Source organism: Triturus cristatus, chromosome 3_2 (genome assembly GCF_964204655.1).
Source record: "Triturus cristatus chromosome 3_2, aTriCri1.1, whole genome shotgun sequence".
NCBI lineage: Eukaryota > Metazoa > Chordata > Amphibia > Caudata > Salamandridae > Triturus > Triturus cristatus.
This window is the reverse complement of record NC_140584.1, coordinates 87,152,506-87,175,405: the sequence shown is the minus strand read 5'-3', so window position 1 is coordinate 87,175,405 and position 22,900 is coordinate 87,152,506. Positions and strand designations below refer to the sequence as shown.

General features: G+C 45.3%; 1 protein-coding gene across 8 annotated transcripts in view; it reads left to right on the top strand.

Annotated features, from left to right (window-relative positions):
* KALRN (kalirin RhoGEF kinase) overlaps positions 1–22,900 on the top strand; it is a 1,569,312-nt gene that overhangs the window by 675,911 nt on the left and 870,501 nt on the right. For all 8 annotated transcript variants that reach the window (XM_085647304.1, XM_085647302.1, XM_085647305.1 and 5 more), the window contains exon 8: positions 11,407–11,538. In XM_085647304.1, the coding sequence (XP_085503430.1) occupies positions 11,407–11,538 (132 nt within the window). The remainder of the gene's footprint in view (positions 1–11,406; positions 11,539–22,900) is intronic.

Genomic DNA, 22,900 nt, shown 5'->3' with positions numbered 1-22,900 from the left:
TATAGTGTTAATAATAACTTGGACCATTGAATCAGGAAGGAACCACACAGATTTTTCCTTCGTCATCCATCCTTGGTCCGTTTGAATCCCTCCTAATTCAGTCCATTTCTTTATTTCGTCTGGTGTAGCATGTGTCTGTATGTCAATTACATCAAGAGTGGGATCCTTAACCGTCATACAATGTGTTGGCGTCGGGACTATTGTCTTTGTCATGTCGGATGTTTGAGTTTGAGCAGTCTGTTTAGCTGTTCTGTCAGCTAGATCATTGCCTTGAGAAATGATATCAGTAACTTTCGTATGAGCTTTACATTTCATAATTGATATTGCAGTGGGTAGATGTATTGCATCTAATAAGGCATGAATGAGGGGTCCGTGCTGAATGTGGGCACCGTGAGAAGTTAAATAACCTCTCTCTCGCCACAGCACGCCGAAGTCATGTACAACTCCGAATGCATAACGTGAATCAGTGTATATGTTGACTCTTTTATTTGTGGCTTGAATACAGGCTTGTGTCAGAGCGACGAGCTCTGCTGCTTGAGCTGACAAGGTATTTATGCAATTTGTTTCAATGATTTCAGTGTCTGTTGTGACTGCGTAAGCGGCCACTAACTCTCCTGTACTTGTTCTCATACATGAACCATCTACATACAACGTTAGGTCTGGGTCTGACAATGGGACATCTGTCAAGTCTTGTCTGGGTTTCGTTGTGATTGTAATAACATCAATACAGTCATGAGCTAGTGGGTCTGTTCCGATTACAGGTAAAAGTGTGGCAGGATTTAATGTGTTACAACGTCTGATTTCTATATGTGGCTGGAACAATGTTAATTCATACCCTGTAAGTCGCGCTATAGTCAAGTGTTGTGTTTGCGTTCGATTCACGAGAACCTCTACTGCATGTGGTACTTGAACTGTCAATGGATGTCCTAACACTATGGCATCGCTTTGTCTGATTGCTAAAGCTGTTGCTGCCACTGATTTCAGGCATGCAGGCAAAGCCTGAGCTACGGGATCTAATGTACTAGAAAAATAAGCACATGGTTTGTGGGATCCTGCCTGTTCCTGTGTGAGTACTGACAAGGCAGTACCTTCGCGTTCTGTAACAAAGAGTGTAAACTGTTTATTGTAACATGGTGTTGCTAAAACCGGTGCTTGGCATAAGGCTTTCTTTAGGCTTTCAAAAGCTTGTGCATGTTCCTGAGTCCAAGGGAGAACAGTCGATGTGGCTGCCTCCTGTGTTGTCAATTGAATGAGTGGTTTTGCTAGAAATGCATACTGAGGGATCCACGGCCTACAATATGAAGTGAGGCCTATAAAAGCCCGCACCTCCTTTTGTGTCTTGGGTATTGTCATGTTAGCTATTAACTGAATGCGGTCGGGTGTAAGCTGCCTTCCCTCCTTGGACAGCGAGTGTCCAAGATAAACAACTCGCTGGACACAGAATTGCAGCTTAGAAGGGGACACCTTGTGCCCTTTTTCGGCTAGAAATTGTAAAACTGTCAGTGATGCTTTCTCACATTCAGGTTCGCTTCTAGCGGTGATCAGCAGATCATCGACATATTGAAGCAGGGCAGTGTTGACTGGCATGTGGATACTGTCGAGTTCTCGTTTCAGTGCTTGGCTATAGATGCTGGGGCTTTCTGTAAATCCTTGAGGTGCGCGTGTGAATTTAAAGCTACGTCCATTTAAACTAAATCCGAACAAGTATTGGCTTTCCGGATCTATTGGGACGCTGAAAAAGGCATTCTTGAGATCAATTACAGTAAAGAATGTTGCTTCAGAATCAATAGCTGTCAGTAATGACGAGATATCTGGGACCACAGGGAATTGTGGCACAATGCATTTGTTCAATTCGCGCAGATCAATAACCAATCGATATACTGGCGGGGCCTTTGGATCTGTTCGTTTAAGAATCGGAATTATCGGAGAATTACATACATTGGATTCTGTTTCCATAACCACTCCTTGGGCAATGAGCTCGTCAATGATTTGTAGTAAAGCCACTACAGCATCTGGTGGTAACTTGTATTGTCGCATTCGTGGTAATACCACTCCTGCCCTTAGTGTAACTCGATATGGTGTAATATTCATGCAACCAACATCAGTAGGGCCTTGTGCCCATAAATGTGTAGGTAAAGTCTGCAGTCGGGGATCCATGTCTCGAGACACATAGTGACCTTTGAAATCACGTAAAAACAATCTTACTCCTTCCGGAGAACAACATATTATAGCTCCTAGAGCTTTCAGTGTTTTTATACCTAACAAGTTTTCTGGACATGATTTAGTAAGCAATAAATCTGTAGTTCTGGTCAAGGGTCCTATCGTAAGTGGAAGAGGCTGTGATACTTCATTAACAATAGGTTTTCCGGAGGAGGAGCCAAGCATGGGCTGAAGATGGCCGCGTTGTGAGGGAGCTCCGCCGTCCATCCTCGCCCGCGACTATCCTGACCACTGATCCGCTTCATCCCTCGACAGATCCCGTGACCGGAATACCGACGGACCCCATCCCGCCGGTTCCGGTGTTCGTAGCTCGCCCAACCGCGGAGAAATCGTCCCCGGAAGCCTCGTCCTTCGCCAGGGCCTGAAGCCGGGACGCACAGTGACGAGCCCAGCCGGGCCGTTGGACACCCGGCGGTGGCGCCGCAACTTGTGGGGCCGGCGAGGGGATCCTTGTCCCGAGCGGCCTGGGCGGCGACTGGGCGGACACACGGCAGCAGCAGCGCTGAGGATTGGGGGGCCGAGACTGGGCTCCGGAGCGGCACCGAAACGCTCTGACCGAGGTGAGGCGGGGCGAGCCGGCCGCGAGGGGGAAGATGGCGGCGGCTCGTCCCTAACAAAGGATTACTCCTGCTGTCCCCGCTTCACCGGGACCACTGCTTGCCCTCAGAATTGCCTGGACCTGCACCGGGGCATCCGATCTACGCCCCCACCTGACTGTGGCCCCTGGTGAGACGCCCTTGGCCGGCTTCCCTTTTTCACGGCGGTGGCGCGATAGCACGGCGCATCGCCGTGCTCTATTGTCGCGGCCGCTTTGGCCGCGGGGACCTTCTTCCGAGCCCGGCTCGAGGGCCATTGACCTGCTGGTGGTGTCCGCTCCCCCCTGCCCCGGCCTTTGTCATCCTGAGCTAACGGAGCGGGGAGACTCGGCAGGTTGGTGCGGCTCAGTGCAGCCTGAAACGCTTGGTCTCCTACCGTTAGCAGAGACTGTTGTGCTGCCTGCGCCGACGAACTGAATAGGAGGCCCACTCATTTGGGGGGGAGCTCGGCGGAGGGTGTGGAGCTCGTGCTGGATCCCTTCTGGCTTGTTGGTGTCTGACGGTGCCCGGGAAGAACCGCACAGGTACCTGAGCTCGCCCCATTCCTAACGTGGCCTATAACAACACTAAAATTTGACGCAGTTTGGGGCATAGCTTTACGGCCCCCGCCGCACGAGTCGCCAGGGAGTGGGTGCCTAAAGCGTAGCTGAACGCGTGTGTGCCCGAGGTGGCACTTCAAGACTCTCTGGTGATTTTCGCGGGCCGCTCCCGGATTTTCGCGGGCGCTGGTCCGTGGTGGGGGCGACTGTGGCCCAGGACCACACACCGGACACCCTGTTTGTTTGCCTTCGGAATCTGCCACCAGTGCCATGGAACCCGAGGCGCCTGTGTCTGAGTCCCGGTCCCGATCTGGGATGGACCTACCCTGTGGCTATTTTGGTGCGACAGAGTCCAACATCCTGTACACCGGGTCTCGGCAGGATTGGGAGGGTGCGACTCTGAGGAACGTAGCGGAGCGGGAGCCGGGAGCTGCGTTGGGGTACGGGGACCTTCTCGAGGCTCTCGGTGCCCTACACGCCACCTTGATTCACGGCACCTGGGTGTTGGGGAGCAAGCTCGATGGAGTGACATTGGCGTCGGAGCAGCTGCCACCTGCCTATCCCCAGGTACGCTGGGACTTCTCATGCCGCGCACGGGGGGACAACGTCGTGATCGCCCCGGTGAATAGTGCACGCCTGGACTCTCCGGACAGAATGTCAACGTGCGCTCAGCTGGCGGTGGATCTGGTCGGTACCGATGGTCTTTGGCCTGAGTGGGGGGGGGTGGCCTCGATCCGTGCGTGGCCTCCGATGACCCGGGCAGCCTCCGGGCTATGGTCGCCCGCTCTGGCTGATTCCGCCTTCCTGGGCCTGGTGTGTAGTGTAAATCCTGGATCGGCATTGGGAAAGACGATCTTCCATGGAACTGACTGTATCGATCTTCTGAGCCCTCTACCCTACCGGTGTGTGTTGCTTCCTGAGTTTTATTGGACGCCTCTTTCCCTGGTGACATTGGACATGGCTCTGGGACGTGGGGTAGGCATGGGTGGGTTTTCAAAGAGTGGCCAAGGATGATGCTGACCCTCCAGAGGTGGTCACCTACTAGGCGGGCGGGCTCGGGAGTTGTGTGTTCACACGGTGTAATTGTTGATGTACTAAGTATGCACTGCTCCTTTCTCCTTTCTCGACGGGGTCGATTTGGGGTTCTTTATTGCTTGCTTTATGGGACAACATATGGTGCAAGAGGGAGAAGTCGGGGGCGTGTTCTGTAGGCCCTCCTCCAGTTTATTAATAGTCTCTCAACCCCCCCCGTCTGGTGGGGGCTCTTTTTCTACTCCCTTTCTCTGTTTCTTCTATATTTCGGGTCTGGTTCCGGGGCGACAGGCACGCTGCTGGGGGGAGGGGCCGTACTCATCTGCAGAGGTGCAGGGTGGGGGGTTGGGGGGGGGGGATTCTTTAGTCTTTCGTCTCCTTTTTCCATGGCCTCTTTTTCTTCTCTTATTCTTTCCTGTCCTTTTCCTGGGATCAGTAGGATAGTATTCCGTTGTTGTCAATCGCTACTGTTTCCGGAGTGCCATAATTTCCGTGGAGTCTCCTGGGTCTTGGGGCAGGGGGTTGCAGACGCAATGGCCGTGTCCTTTCTCTACATCCTTAATTTCCTGTTTCAAGTGCCATTGCTAAGATAGATTGCTGTATATTGTCGACATTTATCGCTCTGCCTGCCATTTTTCGTTATCTGGGAAACTGTTTGGCACCTGATCCTTTCATCCTTTCATCATAAAATGTAAACCTTTATTATCCTGATCTCCTACCTGGGCTGTTCAAGATTGGGAGTCTGCTAGCGACGAGATTTTGCTCCCCGAGGTACTGACTGTGATAGCCTTGCTTGCTGTGATTTTCGTGTCTAGCGGCCGGCCCCGGGGGTTGTAGGCCCATATGTGTAATTGATTACGATGTCAATAAAGGTTTCAAAAAAAAAAAAAAAAAAAAAAAAAAAAACAATAGGTTTTCCTGAAAAACCAAGGGAAATATTCTGTGAGCCTGAGAGGGGTGCCCCTGGAACTTCACTGTGTTTTATTGTTGTTCGACTTGCCCCTGTATCAAGTAAAAATTTTCTATCTTGGCCTAATAATTCACTATGTACATAAGGTCCTTCTTGGTCTACAGGGACCTCGATAAGGGGTAAGTCAACTTCCCTCTCTAGGCTGGTTCATGCATATCGTTGATAATCAGGATAGTCCTACTGTGCGGTCTGGTACAGCTGTCGTGTCGTGGTTTGTGTGGCAGCAACCGGCAGCGCTGGTGCAGCTGGCACAAACTGTATAGACTGTTGTGGAGCTGGCATGGACTGTGCATGCTGCGGAGCTCCTTGTTCATTCTGATCCTGTCTAGGTGGCCGTGGTCTTTCCTGTGTTTTACCTGTGGCGATATTACGCTTCAGGACTGGGCAATCGTGTATGTAATGTCCTGGCTGTTTACAATAGTTGCATGTCCCTTTTACAGGTCCTGCTGACTCACCGGAATGCGTCGTACCCTTTTTATGTCCTTCAGCTGGAACTGTCTGAGAGACTAGCATTTTCATTTTCGTGTCTTTCATGCGTCTTTGTTCATGTTCTTGTTCCTCTCTAATTCTATTGTAATGGTACTGTAACATTTGTAACATTTGTGATGGGGTATTACCTTGCCAGGTACTCTCGAATTTTAATACTCTATTCTTCACTTGGGGCAAGGAATTTTCAACTAATTTTGTCACAAACAGATGTGGGTATGATTCGCTACTTGCTTTTATGCCACTATTTATACCAAAACATTTTTCAAATCGGGCATAGAAATCACTAGTGTCTTCATCTTGCTTTTGTTTACAGGCTGAGATTGCACCCCAGTCTTCCTTTTTCGTAGTTAATAAACGCGGCAGTACCTGTACTAGTAAACCTGGTAGTGCTTTAGTTTTGTCCCCAAGCCCCGAACCTGGACCTCGGGCTTTTTCTTCATTTTCTAATGCTGTCCAGTCTATCTTTTGGTCTCCCACCTCCCACTCTTTTTCCTTGAGTTTTTCATAAATGCCAGCAGGCATTAATACCTTTAATATTGTCATAATGTCGGGATAGGTATACTCTCCCATGAGTAACATGTCTTTAATTTCTCGGTGGAAACCCGCTGGGTCTTTGTCATGACTGGGTACCACTTTCTTCATTTCTAACAATTCTATTTTCGATATGGGCGTATATACAAATACACGTTTAAACTGATTGTCCTCGCCCTTTATTGGGTGTACTTCTCGTAAGGGATTCTGTCTGTCCATGTAATACATCGGTCTTTCCTTGATGGGCAGTGAGACATGTTCTGGGCATACAAAAAGAATGTACTGCTTTCTTGATTCTAGTATTTCTTTAATTAACTTAGTACCTGAACCTCTCCATCTATTCGTGAGTAATTCAGTCAATATATCAGGTAAGGGACCAGGATCTGAATGTTGGCTTTTATATAGTATAAGAAGTTGTTGAATCATATAAATCCCAGCTAAACGCTGTTCATCTGGGGTGAGGTTCAAAAATGTGTGTGCTACTGTATCATCACCATATTTTCCGGGACTGTCAACCCAATGAACGGCTGACCTGGCTAATTCTTGTTCATCCATAGAATCGAGTAAATGATAACCCCTTCGCTCTCGCAGTAATTTGTCAGCGGCTTGGAACGAATGCTCGGGGGACCTTATATTTATTATAGGTGTTTGGAAATTCCTGTTATTATCTGGACATATCGGACGTATCGGGTCAGTAAAACATCTAGTACTATTACAAGATCTTCCTCTACCTACATAGGCTATGGTTTCTGACTGTCCTGTGGACAGTCCTGATCCTTCCTCCTCGCTTTGTTCGAACTGATCTACCGTTAATCTCTCTTCGTGTAGTCGTTCTATTTCTTTACGGATCTTTCGACACATGGCTATTATACATTTTTGCTTATCATGTCTCCCTTCTGATATATTCTGGCTCCATCTGGTAAGAATTTGCATTGCTTCCGGGTCTACCCCCGGTCGGTCTTGATTTCTGATCACACAATTTATGAGGAAACGTAACAGTTCCCCCTGTATCTCCACTTTCTGGTATTCCATAGCTCTGTTAATACATTCAGAATCTCGCCCTGTTTGGACAAAATGATATATATTATCTAGATGCACAGTCATTCCTGGTAACTTCCCCAAATACACCGCGGCTCGTCTGATACGTAATGATGCCATGATCATTTCGTCCTCTTTGCCGGGCACAGGGTCATATCTACAATCTACAAGAAGTTCCTTAAGCGTGCGGGAATTTATGAGTTTGGGGGTACGTGGATGTGCTGATTCTTGAAAAGTAAGTTTATTTATTCTGGGTGGCGTAGAAAAAATGTTGGTAGCACCTCCGGTAGCCCCGTCTGGGGTATCGGGCGTGAAAGGATTCGTAGAACGCGATACAGCAACTATAGGTGTGGACACAGCTATAGAAGTAGCTGTAGGAACAGATGTGGAAACAGATGTGCTTGCCGGAACTTGTGTCAGGATTTGTTGTTGTAGAGATACAGATACAGGATCTTGGCGCTGAACCTCCCCGGCCGACGTTCTATCTGGGGCGGCGTTAGCATACTCGGGAGCTGCGTCATCTAAATATGAGGAAAGAAAAACATCTTCTGCGGTTCTAGGATGCCCCTTAGGATGTACTTTTATTGGAAATAATGGGGGTGGCAAGTCTTTTGGTATCCCCGGAGTAGCCTTAGGTAATCCCTCGGCCAGGAGGGGATACATACCATTCATAAGGGCATTTCTTTGTCTGTCTATTTGTTCTGATGTCACTCGTGTACCTTCTTTAATTAATAGATTTTCTCGGACTTTATTTGAATTTTCCTTACTCTTCTCTTCCTGTCTACGTGCTTTTTCTGTACGTCTATACGATTCTTTACGCCATAATTCAATGGCGTCTTTCTGTGATTGTCTAGCTTTCTTTTTCCATAATTCTTCCTCTACTTTCACGATGCAATCTGCATCCCAGGTCCCAGCTGTGGGCCACCTCTGACTTTCTGGTAATTCCTTGGTGTAGTCTACCCACAAATCAAGAAATAATATAGCGTCTAAGCCGTGCTTATGATACATGAAGTACCCTGGAGTGTCCCTAGGAGGAATAGGAACAGCTTCTTCGAGTACCCCTTTTCTAGTTGTGAACTGTCTTAATTTCGAAAAGAGCGGCATATTGAGAACTGGTCTGATACTTGATCTTGAACAAACTTAATACAATAAACACAGTGATGAACAGTCATTCACACCACAATATGCAGGACGTATTAACACATTTAACATTTAACATTTAAATGAGCAACAATGATGATGATGATTCTAAGGAAACTTAATCACTAAACATAATACTCGGCATTAACTGAATTATTCTGAATTTATATACTTGATATACTAGATATACTGCTAAACAGTACAGATACACTGCTAAAACAGTGCAGACCGGATTTGTGTACCCAAACCCGTCTTGACCGGCACAACCTATGTGCACGTCAGAACGCCTCCCCAGTAATGGTACTCACCGGGTAGCTCGGAACGGAAGGCCTCGGAACGGAACTGAACTGAACTGGACCGGACTGGACTCGACTCGACAACTTCGGACACTTCTGAGCTTCGGAAACCTGGTGGGCCTCTGTATACCTCGGATCTTGCTCTCTCAGCTAGGCTCTGGTCGGGATACTTCGCACTTCTCACCGCCTCGTCTGGGTGTTGATCGCAGCCTCAGTCGCCCCCGCTTGACCGGAGGGAGATACAGGAAATCCTGCTGGTACGCGTTGTTGTCCGTCCAGCTGTGGCAGGAGACCGGGCCTGCAACGCACCGCCGGCGCGTGAGATGAGAAAGTGTCCCTATTCGGGCGCCATTCATGTGGTAAATAATTTAATTACCGGGACTTAATTTGATACAGAAACATAATAAAAATAGCTCAATAAATAAGAGGCAGAATCCGTGGTATTAGAGGTTCGGAATGGGCTTTATTCCAATGGACGATTCGAATCGGTGACTCCAAGTTCCATCACCACGGAGGTTCAGGAAGTGAAGTACATACATTATTGATAATTAATCACTTTTATACAATAGGCATTACAGTGAAGCAAATGCAAGAGGCGTAACAATTGATAGTGTAGATAAGACATACATACGTAGCAAAAGTAGGCGTAACTGGGTGTAACTAAAGAACGTCATTAAGTGTGATGTCATAATAGGGTGGTTCCATGAAAGAATTTCGCAACGTTAGCAGAATTACTTGGCAGAAATGCGCGCGCAGCAGCATGACGTGTGATTGACGTGCAACTAGGGGGTGAAGGGGACTTGACATTTAGCTCTACATGTGGCGACAGATGTCTGGAGGGTCAAGTCAACCTAATCCCAAATCATATCTAACATCCTATGTTTAAAGAACTATGTTATCCAAAAGAGAGGTCTCTTAGAGTAGAATCTTATTCTATACTGCCTATACTGACTGTTAGTGCGTGTACAAGCGTCTAAGTGTCTACACTAGATGCGAGGGCAGAAGTCTTCCATAATAATAAGGCTATGAATTACTTGCATAAAGACAGAGAAGCCGGGCCTTTGCTCGGTAGCTGGAAGAATGTTTACTTAAACTACTAGACAGGAATGCATTGGGCAGGGAACGGAGCAGATAATTTCGAAGGTGAAATACAGTTTCTTGGCAGGCAACAGGCTGATGTCAGGCATCGTGAGCCGCGCAGGGAATGAGACAAAGTTCATGGTCACAGATGCAGGCTCAGACTGGAGCTTCAGAGGCAGAAAGCAAGAAAAGCTTGATGACAGAATCAGGGCCTACTTGCCTGGACTGTAAAATGGCATAAGTGAACCATATAAAGCCGGTGGCCTTTCATACTTAGGAATGGAATATCCGGCCTATTCATGGCTGATCTGAAAGAGGACATGTTGACGGTGAACGCACATGAGTTTGCGTCTTCATAACTGGAACTGGAGGGAACATACATGTACTTGTGATTCATACATGAAATCGTTGGGGTCCAAGATAGGGGACATAACTGATCAGAAAAATCCATATTTCCACAACCTTAAGAGAGATTCTGTAGACCCCCCTCCCCCCTACATCTCCATTTGTGTACTTAACAAATGCCCATCTCGTAGAAATATAAAACGAAATATTTGGAAAGAAATGCTTTTTAATGCCCTAAGCACCAAACTTATTTCTGTCAACCTTTTGGCAAATTTAAATCAATTATTAAAACTATTTCCGGACAAATGAAGTTTTGTGTTGGAAATTTCCTTGTCTTTGACAAACTGGCAACAGGTTATCTAAACACAGGGCCTTGAATTATAATTTCTTCACATTTGGCTCTTCATTAAGCAAGCGGGACAGATAATTTTTTGAGACACAAATATGCCAGTCAATGAGGAGATCAATGCTGGCAGCCCTGACTGATGGTCGGCTGCAACCAACAGAACAGCCATAGTGCTCAGCAGTATTCCATGTTTTTTTCCACCGGAAGACCAGGGCTAGAGATGACACTGGGTGGGCATATACATTGTTACAGTGACCCCAGCAACAGAAGTGATATTTACATTTGTCCTGGGCAACAGTAGCCATGGTTACCGCATCTGGGTGGCCGCATATTGGTTGCTGTGGGAATAATCGAGCTGTAAGGGTATGTCCAGTGCTCAGATGGTTCTCAGTTGTTCACATATGTTCTGAGAAGAGTAGCACAAAGTCCATGCATGGCCAGTAACGGGTCTGCCTCCGCTTCCGGCTTATATGTCTGAAAAGAGAAGTGGCTCAATCAGGAAGAAGTTGATCCATGACCTCTCTGCGCATTATCCTTCTGACTGCCGAGTGCAAATTTGAATACTCCAATAAACGTTTTTTGACAGTTTTGTGAGTTTATTTTTAAAAAAAAATTAGCATTCAGAACATATCATATGCTCTTGGCTTATCTATCTTGTAGTTTATTTACGTTTGATGCGTCAGACGTCTGAACTTTGGCTTGGTGTCTTTGTTTTTTTAAGCTGACTTTGTTACACAGTCTGCTGCTGCTTTTTGATTGAGCTGTATGGTTTTTTTTCTCTCAGTTTCTATCAGGTGTTGACGCCTGGTGCAAGATGTGCAACGAAGGAGGGCTTCCCTCCGAAATGCAGGACCTGGAGCTGGCGATCCACCACCACCAATCCCTGTATGAGCAAGTGACGCAGGCGTACAGCGAGGTAAGTAAAGCTCTGGTACAACATGCTTAGGTACACAAGACAGAGACCTTCTTTGCGTCTTTGGCTTTAGGTCTCTTGGTTAGTCCGGTGCTCTAGTTGTTACAGCGTGTATTGCGGAGATCTGAAGAAGATCTAGAGGCCCCAGTTCTGTGTTTGGGCCGGGCTAATTCAGCTTTCATCCTTCTTAGATAGATAAAATTGGTTCATCCATGTCAGAGGATTGTGTCTTTTCCCTTCTACGCTCCATAAACTAGCCCCTTTAAGGGGGTAGATTTGTGTCAGGGAGAAGGAATACTGATGTGGCTTCAGTGTGACCATCCAGGCTATATGACCTATCTGTAATAACACATAATCACACATGCTTACCAGCACACAAACCTACAGGCACAGTATAAAAGCTGACACTTTAGTCGGTGACTGCTCACGTACAGAGGCCGGTTGGCCTGTACTCTGGCTACCTTCTAATTGTTCAATGCATTTGTTATTGATTTGAAGAGGTGACAAACTACATCTTACTCCTATCTCTACCTTCTATTTGCTCTGTTACTTTCCTACTCCCGCTCAAAATGCTCCTGTTCACACTCTACCTGCTATTTAAGCATAGGTTGTTGAAAAGTAAAACTAAATGTAATGAACAATGGAAGGGACTAACATTTCCCACTGAAAAGAAGGCCAGTGATTCTGAGAATGTCGAAAAGATTACCAAGTCTTTGGCTCGAAAGTCTACCTTATTATTAATTCTATTATCATTTAATCTTTTGCATTACATGTTCCACCTAACTCAGGTGCCTCTAGAAGACACTATAATTAATTAGCTTCCAACATAATCGCTTCGTAAATTAACGTAAAAGACTTTCTCTTTTAATAGAACCTATTAGAAATAGGTTGCTAGTGAATAATTGAAAATGAGTAATAATATCAAAGTATGTATTACTCTATTAAGCACTGATTGCAGTTAGAAAGTTCCTCGCTAGATGAATTTATTTGGAGTGATGAACACCCCAATGCTAGAATTTACTGTCCTGTTGAAACCATCTCCCCTGTCCTCCTTAAAATCAGTGCTACCTTTGTAAATTCAGCATAAAATGCCTTTTTTGTGTCTGTAATCCTATATAGATTGACGGATGGCTAATTTGGTAATATATATAAATCAGTCGTCGCTGCATATTGTTCAATACTACAATCAATCCATGGCCTATATTGATTTATATAACTGTAGTACAAAATATATAAAATAATTGTAGTTGAAGGAAACAGCTAAAAGAAAAGATGAAAAACCCTTTTAAAAATGATACAATATTTTAAGTTGTTTAGGTTTATAACAGGTTGAGATCTGGCAATCGTGATGCACCACAATTAGTCATACAAGTTATCAAGGCATCATACATCAATCCAAGAGGGGTATAGCAAGTGCTGTTTTATCAGTATTGAAACTGTAGATCCCAAATGTGTGTTGCTCAGGCAAATTGGTCGAGTAGCTTTCTCAAGGCTTTTGTTAGCTACATTTGAGTCCCTTCTAGCTCTCAGTTAACAGGAAATATTTATTTTGTTTCACTCAGCCCTGCATGTTTTGCCACTTTTTTTTTTTAAGTATCTTTATTGACGTTTTTGATTTGTAACACAAGTCTCATAATTTGATAAAAGGCAAGACAATGCTAAAGTCTAATATCGTTATAACAACAGCAATAAAATACTGGCCATATTACTTAGTACCTTTTTCAAACTACTTGGTTCTTACCAATACTCAATGTGGGGTTAACCACCCATGCTTCAGGCTACCCAAACATCGTTATGGGTTTACAAACTGTTACTTCAGTAGTTTGAACATAATTCCAACTATTAAAAACAAACAAACTAAATCCAAAACAAACAACCCAACTGGGGCAAAAGAAAAAGGAAATCAAAGAAATTACCTGATGCAGTGGGGGGGAACGTATTGTATATATCTATATCGGGAAGAGTTGTGGACACACTATATAGGACATTTACAACCGGAGGCAGGCAGGAAATCCCACAGAGGGTATGTCCACAGCAGCGAGCAAAAATGTCCCCTCCAGTTTACCGAAGGCTAGTAAAAACCTCCCCATAGAGCACCCGGGTGCCCGGCCCCAACGGTGTCCTAGGCCCCTCCAGGTAGCAGTAAGCGGTACAGTCTAGGTCACTACTGGGTGTGAGCCCGTGTCCGAGTCTGGGCCTGAACCCTCGTCGCTTGTCCCTCTGGGGTCTGCATGTTTTGACACTTTAGGTGATATCTTGATTCTGAAGTGACAAGACGTGCAGTGGTGGCCAAAATGACTAAGCGTTTTCCTGGTACTTGACCACAAGGCATGATTCGGACATCAATAATCAGACATCTAGACCTCCATAACATGTTTTATTTTTTTAACAAAAGTTTTTTTTTTAAACTCACCAGAGTGAAATATGTCAGCTGTCCATACTTTCATCACTAACAAAAAGAGCTTTCTACACATGCTACACACACACTTCGATTGAATTATGTTGATTTGATTGGATATGTGACTAACAATGGTGTATCAGGATTCCTAAATCCCAAAGTCTATAGCAGATCTTGGTTGCAGTGTCACACTAAGAGAATCCCCAAATTTTACCAGCAAAGCTTACTACCAAATGTCCTAATCCAGTCTGGGGTAGTATCAGTACTCTTTTCTGCATTGAACCCTACATTTAGGGTCATTTAATTGAGCATGGAAACTGTTAAACTTGTTTGGTTCTACACACACAAAACGAACAATGTATCTTTAAATGTTTGTATTCCCAATTTTAAAAGGAAGAGTCTTGACTAGAATTTTAAATTTGATAAAAGATACATGCTGCATGTAAGGGGGGGGGGGGGTGCTGGCGGTTTCTGCATTTACCGCCCACGACTGCCGCATCCAAAGGGGGGACGGGAGGTTGTTGGCGATTCCTGCATTTGCTGCCCCGCGACGGCCACAGGTAAGAGCGGGGGGGCCGCCCCCAGAATTCTTCCCCTTGCTACACCACTGTCTTGTAGTCACAATTTAGATCTAAACAATATATACCTCCTAAGAGACTTCAGATTCCACAATGCCCCAAGCTACTGCTGTGCTTGGGTAAAAAAGGGTGCTAAATAAAATGATTTTATATTGGTCTTTCTACCTCTCAATCTAATTTTATTGACTGAAAATGTAATTTTCTACAACAATTAGTTGTAAAAAAAAAATGTATAACCGTTGATTCTGCCCTAAGCATTTGATATTATAGAGGGCTGAAAGTAAGTTGAAAGAATCGGCATACGTTTTGTCTGCTGTGTTTTCTTTCTTTTTTTTAACCCAATTTATATGCTGATACATAAATGAAAGGAGTCTCAGTAAGATGTATCGGTAAAACTAAAGCTGTGGACCAGATATAAGAAAGAACACTTCAAAAAACACTTGTTCAAAGGAAGTTCCAAAACTTTGCATATAGAGTTTAAATTAAAATTTACCTCTCCGGTCAATTTTTAGTCCTGTTACAAAGGATGTTTAGTCCCTTAGTAATCCGTGTATATACACATTTTCCCTTTCATTGGGTAGGATAAACTGGTATATTTGTAGATTACCTATATATTGGGATCTATCCTGCGCAACCCCTTCCTTTCAGACATATATTTAATTTTTAAGGTTTATATAGCGCTGGCTGGACCCAAGGGTATCAGAGCGCTTTACAGGGGTCACATGAGTAGGTATAAAAATAGCAAAAAAATACAATGAGGTAGCATTCAAGTCCAATTAAAACAATAGGTAATATCTCAATTTATACGATCTGGTTACAACAAATTGCGATATTCCATAGCAGGTCAAGAGAAGAGAGGTTGTCGAGGAGAAGGGTGGGGGGGATAGAGAAGAGGGGGGCAGGATGTAAAAATGGTGAGCAGCTGTGAGGGGGTGGTAAGGAAAAGTCAAGTGTATCAGGTAGGGCCTATGAAAATGATTAGTGAGATAGAGGGAGAAGAAAAGAAAGAAGTGAAAAAGGGGGTGGAGAGAGGGCGTTGGGGGGGATCAGAGGGGGGGGATCCTTAACAGTAGTAAACTGGGTTGGGATATGAGCCCAGAGAAGGGGTTAGGGACCCCAGAATTTGTTGAGAAGGTGTAGTTTGCGGTCTTTTTGAAGCTGAAGTAGGAGGGGTTGCAACGAAGTTCTTTAGGGAGTGCATTCCAGATGGTAGGCGCTTTTCCGAAGAAGGAGCATGATTGAGTGGATTTCTTGTTTAACAGAGGAGGGACAAGAACGAGTGTGTTTGAGCTCCTTAGTGTTAGAGAGCAGCCCGCTTTGAGGAGTTTATCTGTGAGGTACAGCGCGGTGTGTTGATGCAGGGCTTTGTGCGTAATGCAGGCGGTCTTATAGGAAGATCTGCCTTCAATGGGAAGCCAATTGAGGGCTTTAAGGGTAGGGGAGATGTGATCGAACCGTTTGAGGTCGGTAATGAGCCTAGCAGCGAGGTTAATAACAGATTTGGTTGGGGCTAGGTGGACTTTAGGTGTTCCAGAGAGAATGGCGTTACCATAGTCGATTTTAGACAGGACCAGTGATTGGACAGCTGATCTAAAGTCATCAGCAGGAATGAAGGGTTTTAGTTTCTTGAGGTGATAGAGAGTGAGAGAGCGCTTTTGGCCGAGTTTTTAATGTGGGCGATAAGAGAAAGGTTCTGTCAATGTTCATTCCGAGGGATTTAACTGAATTGGACAAGGAACGGTTGAGAGCTGTAAGGTCCGAGATCCAGGATTGGATTGGGAGCAAGCTGTTTTTAGGGGAGAAAAGAATGATTTCAGTTTTTGTTGGGTTGAGTCTGAGGTGGTTGTAGTGGAACCAGGATTGAATCTTAGTCAAGACGTCAGAGCGGGATTGAATCTTATGATAAAGTTGGGTGTCATCGGCGTAGAGGTGATACTTGATTCCTGCATGCTTGAGAATAAGGGTGAGAGGTTCCATAAAGAGGTTGAAAAGAGAGGGAGAGAGAATAGAGCCCTGGGGGACACCCAGCGAGAAAGGCACTGGTTTCGAAAGACAGTCGTGTATTTTAATTTGCTGGGTTCTGTGTTGGAAAAAGGAGGAGAACCATTTGAGAACTGAACGGTTGAGGCCAAAACGATCTTTAAGAGTGTTAAGTAAAGTAGAGTGGTTCACGGTATCGAAAGCAGAAGAGAGATCAAGGAGAATGAGAAGGGAGGACTCGCCTTAGTCGAGGGAGTGATGGATGTCATCAATTATATTGAGCATGGCCGTTTCCGTACTACAGCCCTTTCTGAAACCTGATTGCAAAGAGTCCAACAGGGCACATTTTTCAAGGGCTTTAGAGAGAAGAGGAAGGTTAGAGATAGGCCAAAGATTATTTAGGTCATTAGGGTCGGCGGCAGGATTTTTGAGGATGGGAGTGATTTGTCCAAGTTGGAGGGAAACAGGGACACATCCCGCGGCAAAGGAGGAGTTGATGATAGAGGGCGAAAAAGGGACAATGATGTGTTTTAAATCTTGGACAAGGTTGGTAGAGAGAGGGTCACTGGTGTGAGGGGATGGTTTAAGTCTGGCAATTACGTTGAGGACTTCGAGCTCAGTAACTGGATGGAAGTGATGCTAGGAAGCATTGTTTTTTTCTCAAGTTTGGTGGGGTCTGATTCAGGTAAAGAAATGACTAGAGGCAGAGATGAAGTCGTGAGGAAGAGTTAAGAGGGCTGGACAATTGGAGGAAAAATCTTGGGGGGTAGTGTGCAATGTGGAAGGGGAGTTAAGACGAAGGAGGGATCGATTTTGGAGATTTTTTCTGAGAAGTAGTTAGCAATTTCTTCACATCTCTCAATAGCGGCTGTCACCTTGCGGGGGGCAGAGGTGGTTTGGTTTTTAATAATGCTGAATAGTTCCCTGGGTCTATTTTTGGCACAGTCCAGTTGTGAGCGGAAGAAGGCAGCCTTTGTATTAAGGATATGCTTTTTGTAATTGAACCTGGCGGATCTGAGGAGGGCGAGATTTGGAGAGGAAGGGTTTTGTCTCCAAGTGCGTTCAGTCGACCTTAGGGCGCGCCTCTCATTGTTGAGATCCGTATTAAACCAGGATTTGGAGGATGTGTTTTTCTGAAGTTTAAGTTTGGCTGGAACAATTTGGTCAGGGACAACCAAGATGGAGTTATTAAAGTTCTCAGTGAGGTCATTAGCATTTTGGGAAAGAGGAGGAAGTCGAAGTTGCGCTTTGACTTTAGTCTCAAGTTCGCCCGGGGGAATAAAATGGACATTTCTAGTCAATTTCTTCTGTTTTATGATTTTGGGGGGAGGGGGTAGCATTGTGTTGGAGATCGTGAAAAGGATGAGGTGATGGTTAGACCAGTCGATGGGTACGATGGAGGGAGGCCAAATCAGTGCTTGTAATGATAGCGTCCAGAGGGGCTCCTTTTGTGAGAGTAGGCGAATGGCAGAGTTGTTTCAGGTCATTAATATCCAGTAGCTCCGTAAGGAGGTTAACTATAGGATCATCCTTTTTGTTCCAATGGAGGTTAAAGTCCCAAAGGAAGAGGTTTTTAGAATTGGAAAGCGAGGATTGAGAAAGCACGTCGGACAATACTTCTACAAAGGGAAGTGAGTTACTAGGGTGGTGGTAGATATTGTGAAGGCGAATTGGCGGGGAACCATGCACTCGATGTTCTGCTCCGAGGTATTCAAAAGTAGAATGATCGGAGCTCTGCACAAGTGAGAGTTGGAGTTTGTTTTTATAGATTATGGCCAGACCACCTCCAATTCTGTCTGTCAGGTCTATGTTTTCGACGATGGAGTAGCCAGAGGGAGAGAGCAGGTAAGAATGGAAGAAGAGTGATCATTGAGCCAAGTTTCAGTTAGAAAGGCGATGTCAATGGATTCACTAAGGATAGTTTCCGATATTTCAATCGCATGACAAGCAGCTGAGCGGCAGTTAACCAGCATGCAGGAAAGGGGTTTAGGATTGGTTTTGGGAGGGGGGATAGAATGGATAGTGGTAAGTTGCGGAGGCAGCCTGGGAGAAGCTGGGGAGGTTGGCATTCTGTTAGTTCCAAGGATCACAGGGATGGATGCGTGGGGGACAGGAGGGTCTGTAATCAGAGAGTTATGGGGGAAAGAGTGACTGAGGACACAGAGATCAGGAGAGGGGAGATGGCTTGAGGCGTGGGATGTACTATATGTATCGTTACAGAGTGGGGTAGATTTCCGTTGTTGGTGGAATGAGGTGTTGTTTAGGACAGAGCCCAGGGAAATAGAATGGTTGGGGCGGTTAAGTGCGGAGAGGGAATTGACGTCTTTCCTGAGTGATGTGAGTTCAAACGACAGGTTAGCGAGATGGAGTTCTATGTGAAAAAGTGTCTGTGTTATAAGAGATACAGGGATTGGGGCAGGGAGGTCGGGGGGGGGGGGAGAGGAGAGTGTTCCGAGATAGTCTGGACAGGAGGTCTGAGGTGAGGGCGGGGTGGGAGCACAGGTGGGGGTGGAGAGGGGTGTTCTGGTAGATGGACGAAGGAAGGGGAGGGAGGAGAGAAAGGAGATTCACTGGAGTCCGTTGAGAGTCAAGGGGAGGTAAGGGTGGGTGTGGAGAGTGAGTAGGGCAGATGTCCTGGTTAAGGGGGAGGGTAGTTAGGAGAGGTAGGAATTGGAGTCAGTAGTTAGGACGAATGGAGATCGAATTTAGGGAGTCTGGAGGAAGGAGAAGATGAAAGGGGGGAATTAGAGTAAGGAGGTAACGAATCAAGAGGAGGAGGGAAAGATTGAGTGGCAGGGGGGTCTGTAGGGGACTCTGAAAGAGGGACGGTAATTGACGTGGGAGGGAAATAGTGCGTCTGGCCTTCGGAGACATCTAAGGCAGTTGAAGCGTCAGTGAGAGGAGGGTTGGTAGTAGAAGAGAGAGAGGTCCACCTGAGATTGGGAGGCTGGAGGGTTGGAGGGAGATTTCGATAGAAGGTAAGATAAGGTGCTGTAATGGTGTTCAAAGATGGTGAGGTGTTTTTCTGAGGCTTGAATGAGGATGTTACCAGATTTGAAAATCGAGATGTCAATTTCGCCTTGAAAAACAGTTTCAGACCATATGGTATTTTGCATGATTTCGAGATGGGGAGGTGGTTGAGGAAGATACTTTTCCATTTGGAGGGGCGTGTGGAGTAGAAGATGTAGTTCGTTTTTATCATGGAGGTGAGACTGAGGTAGTTATCCACAAATAAGGTTTCTTGGTGACGTATTAATAATTTGTGCTTAAAATTCTTCTTAGCATTTTTAGAGAGGTTGGGGGGGTAAAGGATAGTCCAAGATTTGGGGCCATATCTAGTTATGAGTGAATCCGGTGTCACGAGGGGGTGATTGCGGGGAGGCATGTTAATCCTCTAGAAAGGCCAAGGGGGGGTGAAAGAATAGTGAGGGGAGGAAAAAGGAATGGGGTGAAGAGAGGCGGGGGAGTGAACCAAGGGGGAACAGGGGGAAAGCCAGAGACTCGACTAAGCCCCCGGGGAGAGCCGAGTTATGAGGGTGCGCGGTAGGGGAGGTGTTCCAAGGAAATGTAAAGGGGGGAGATAGGGGTGGATCAAGAATGGTGATTAGCAGACTAAGAAGAACTGTGTTGTCAGCTACAGGTAGTGTATTGTACTGGATTGTCGAGTCGCATGTAAAGAAACATTCAGTACCTTAAAGAATCAAAATGAGGCAGATCTGTTAGGAAGCATATTAGGCATAACATTGAATTACCATAAACCTTCAGACATATGGTTAATAATATCCCGCAGCTGTTCCGTCTGCATTACATGAAACATTCAGTGCAATAAAGAATCAAAATGAGGTAGATCAATAAGAGTGCATATAGAACATAAGATTAAAAGTAACATGCAGCTGCTCACGCTAAATTACAATTACAAGACACAGTCAGACATAAGATTAATAATGTCCAGCCGCAGCTTAGGCTAGATTACAGGAAATGTTCTGTGCATTAAAGAATCGACATGCAGTAGATCCGTAAGGGTGCATATAGAGCATAGGATTAATAATATCCTGCAGCTGTTCAGGCTAAATTGAAGCATGCTTCACTAAATTGAAGCATGATATAGCATGACCATTGCTCCACCGTGGTTCCGCAACATACACACACTACACTGCCTACCTGGACAACTTTCCTTAAACCTTTCCATGTGTCGGGCGGTCCCTGGCCGTCCGACGTCATGGTGGGCGTGTGCGGAAGACAGCTGGGGACCGTCTGAACCACACCCACTCATTATTTTACCCGCACCGTAGCGGAATTTGAGCCACGGTCAAAAGGCTGAGATAGAATTGTAATTTGTCTCATCCCCATCGGACAGCAGTGGCCATTCGCTGCAATCTCCCATCACTACATCTCCATCCCATTCAACTCCCTGTAGTCCCTCTAGTGTTGTCCTTTCCTCTTTTGGGGATATGGCCATGTCTAATGTTTCAGGGAATCTACATGGAAGCAGAACTGTGCCTTGGGAGAACAGGACATCAGAATGAAGGGACTGAGTCTCTCTGCCACATCAGTACCTGTAGGCCCTAACCCGACTAGTTCACAGTGCTTCCCCTGAACTCCTAACCTTTCCAGTTTAGCAGGTGATTTTGCCAAACCTAGAACATAAACCTCTAGTCCCCAAGGGAACAGTGGAAACCGATCATCTCCTTTTGTTTCTCACTCATGCATATCCATAATAAACAAAGGAAAGACACACAGGAAGTTTACAATATATTTTTTGAAACTATCGTAGTCTATTTTGAAGCAATTGTGCTGCGATAAGTAAAGAAATACAACTGAGCAACATGATCAACATTACTAGCAGGCTGTCTACAAAACACAACCCAACTATAGCAACTAATATATTTATCTAGGCCTACCCTCACTATGGGCCTTATGTAGGTAGCCCAACATTTACCACTTCATAAATACCGAATTTTACTGATTCGATATTTATGAAGTGGTAAATGTTATGTAGATAATAATTCGGTAATTATTACCGAATCGGTAAAATTCGGTATTTTAGAACCGGTATTTACCGATTCGGTAATAATGCATCCCTTGAAGCCAGTTACCATTACCGAATCGGTAAATACCGATTCGGTAATGGGGGGAGCACAATCAAGGGTGGCAGGGTGTCACAGTGACACCCTGTTGCACCCCTGATTCCTGCATGTGTGCACATGTGGCACACATACATGCCCTAAGGGCATGTATGTCTGCCACATTGCACACTTAAACGTGCACAAAAATGCTTTTTTTCACCTATTCGTCATTTACCACCAACTTTTAGTTGGTGGTAAATAACGAATCCCCACAACACCCACACACTCCCCCTACATATCATTACAGGATTCGGTATTTACCGAATCAGTAAAATTACCGAATCGGTAAAATTACCGATTCGGTAATTTTACTGATTCGGTAAATACCGAATCCTGTAATGTGCCCCCTACATTGCAAAAGCCTAAATACCGGTCGGTAACGGTATAATTACCGAAAATCGGCCGTTACCGACCGGTATTAGGCTACGTACTATGTGAGCACAGGGATATGTTAGTGATCTCTGGGATTAGCAGTAGACACCATACCTGGTGTGTGTTGTTAGGTGGTCCGCATCATAGGTGTAAACTCAGTTTACGCAAGGCTGCTGCCTCTGTTCGAGGACTGGTTTATGTGCTGGAATTCTCCGCTCTGCCCACCGAGGGGGCGAGACACGGTTTATATGATAAGAACTACTGTGTTAAAAAACTGCAGCTGTGCTACCTTGTTATGACAAAAACTTTAGATGTTGCTGACCGGGCACAATAAAACAGTACACTATATTCGACCTTGTACAAAATGTTCAGACCGAATCCCAAGAAGATTCACTAATTAACAAATGATATGTGCAGCACATTTAGAAAATGTCATAAAAACAAATGTATTATGTATGGTTGTGCAAAGTAGATGCAACCTAAAACAGCTAATACGTGCAACTAAGGGAGAATCAAAATGGGGCTAACAGGGAAATCATCACACTACTAACAGAAACATCTTGGACAGGTGAAGGGTTTGGCATTGCTCTTCCAGCCATGGCTCAACTAGTCTTTGCCTGTCAATGCACAATTCTTGCTGCTCATCTCATTAGGTTTTTTGAGGGAGGTGCCTCCAGCTTTGTTCTTGGTCTTCTCTTTGTGCCTGTTCCTGATTGCTCTTGATTCAGGATCATGCCCTCCATTAGTTCCTGTGACCATGATCAACTTTTTGAATGCTCTGAATTGTATCGGGCTGCACTTGTGGGACTCTTGTTGTGACCTCAAAGCATCTTCTATTGTGTCTGTGCTTTCATGGTGTTCTCAAACAGGAAAGTATGAGCTCCCCCTTATATTTTCTCTTTCTATCCCTC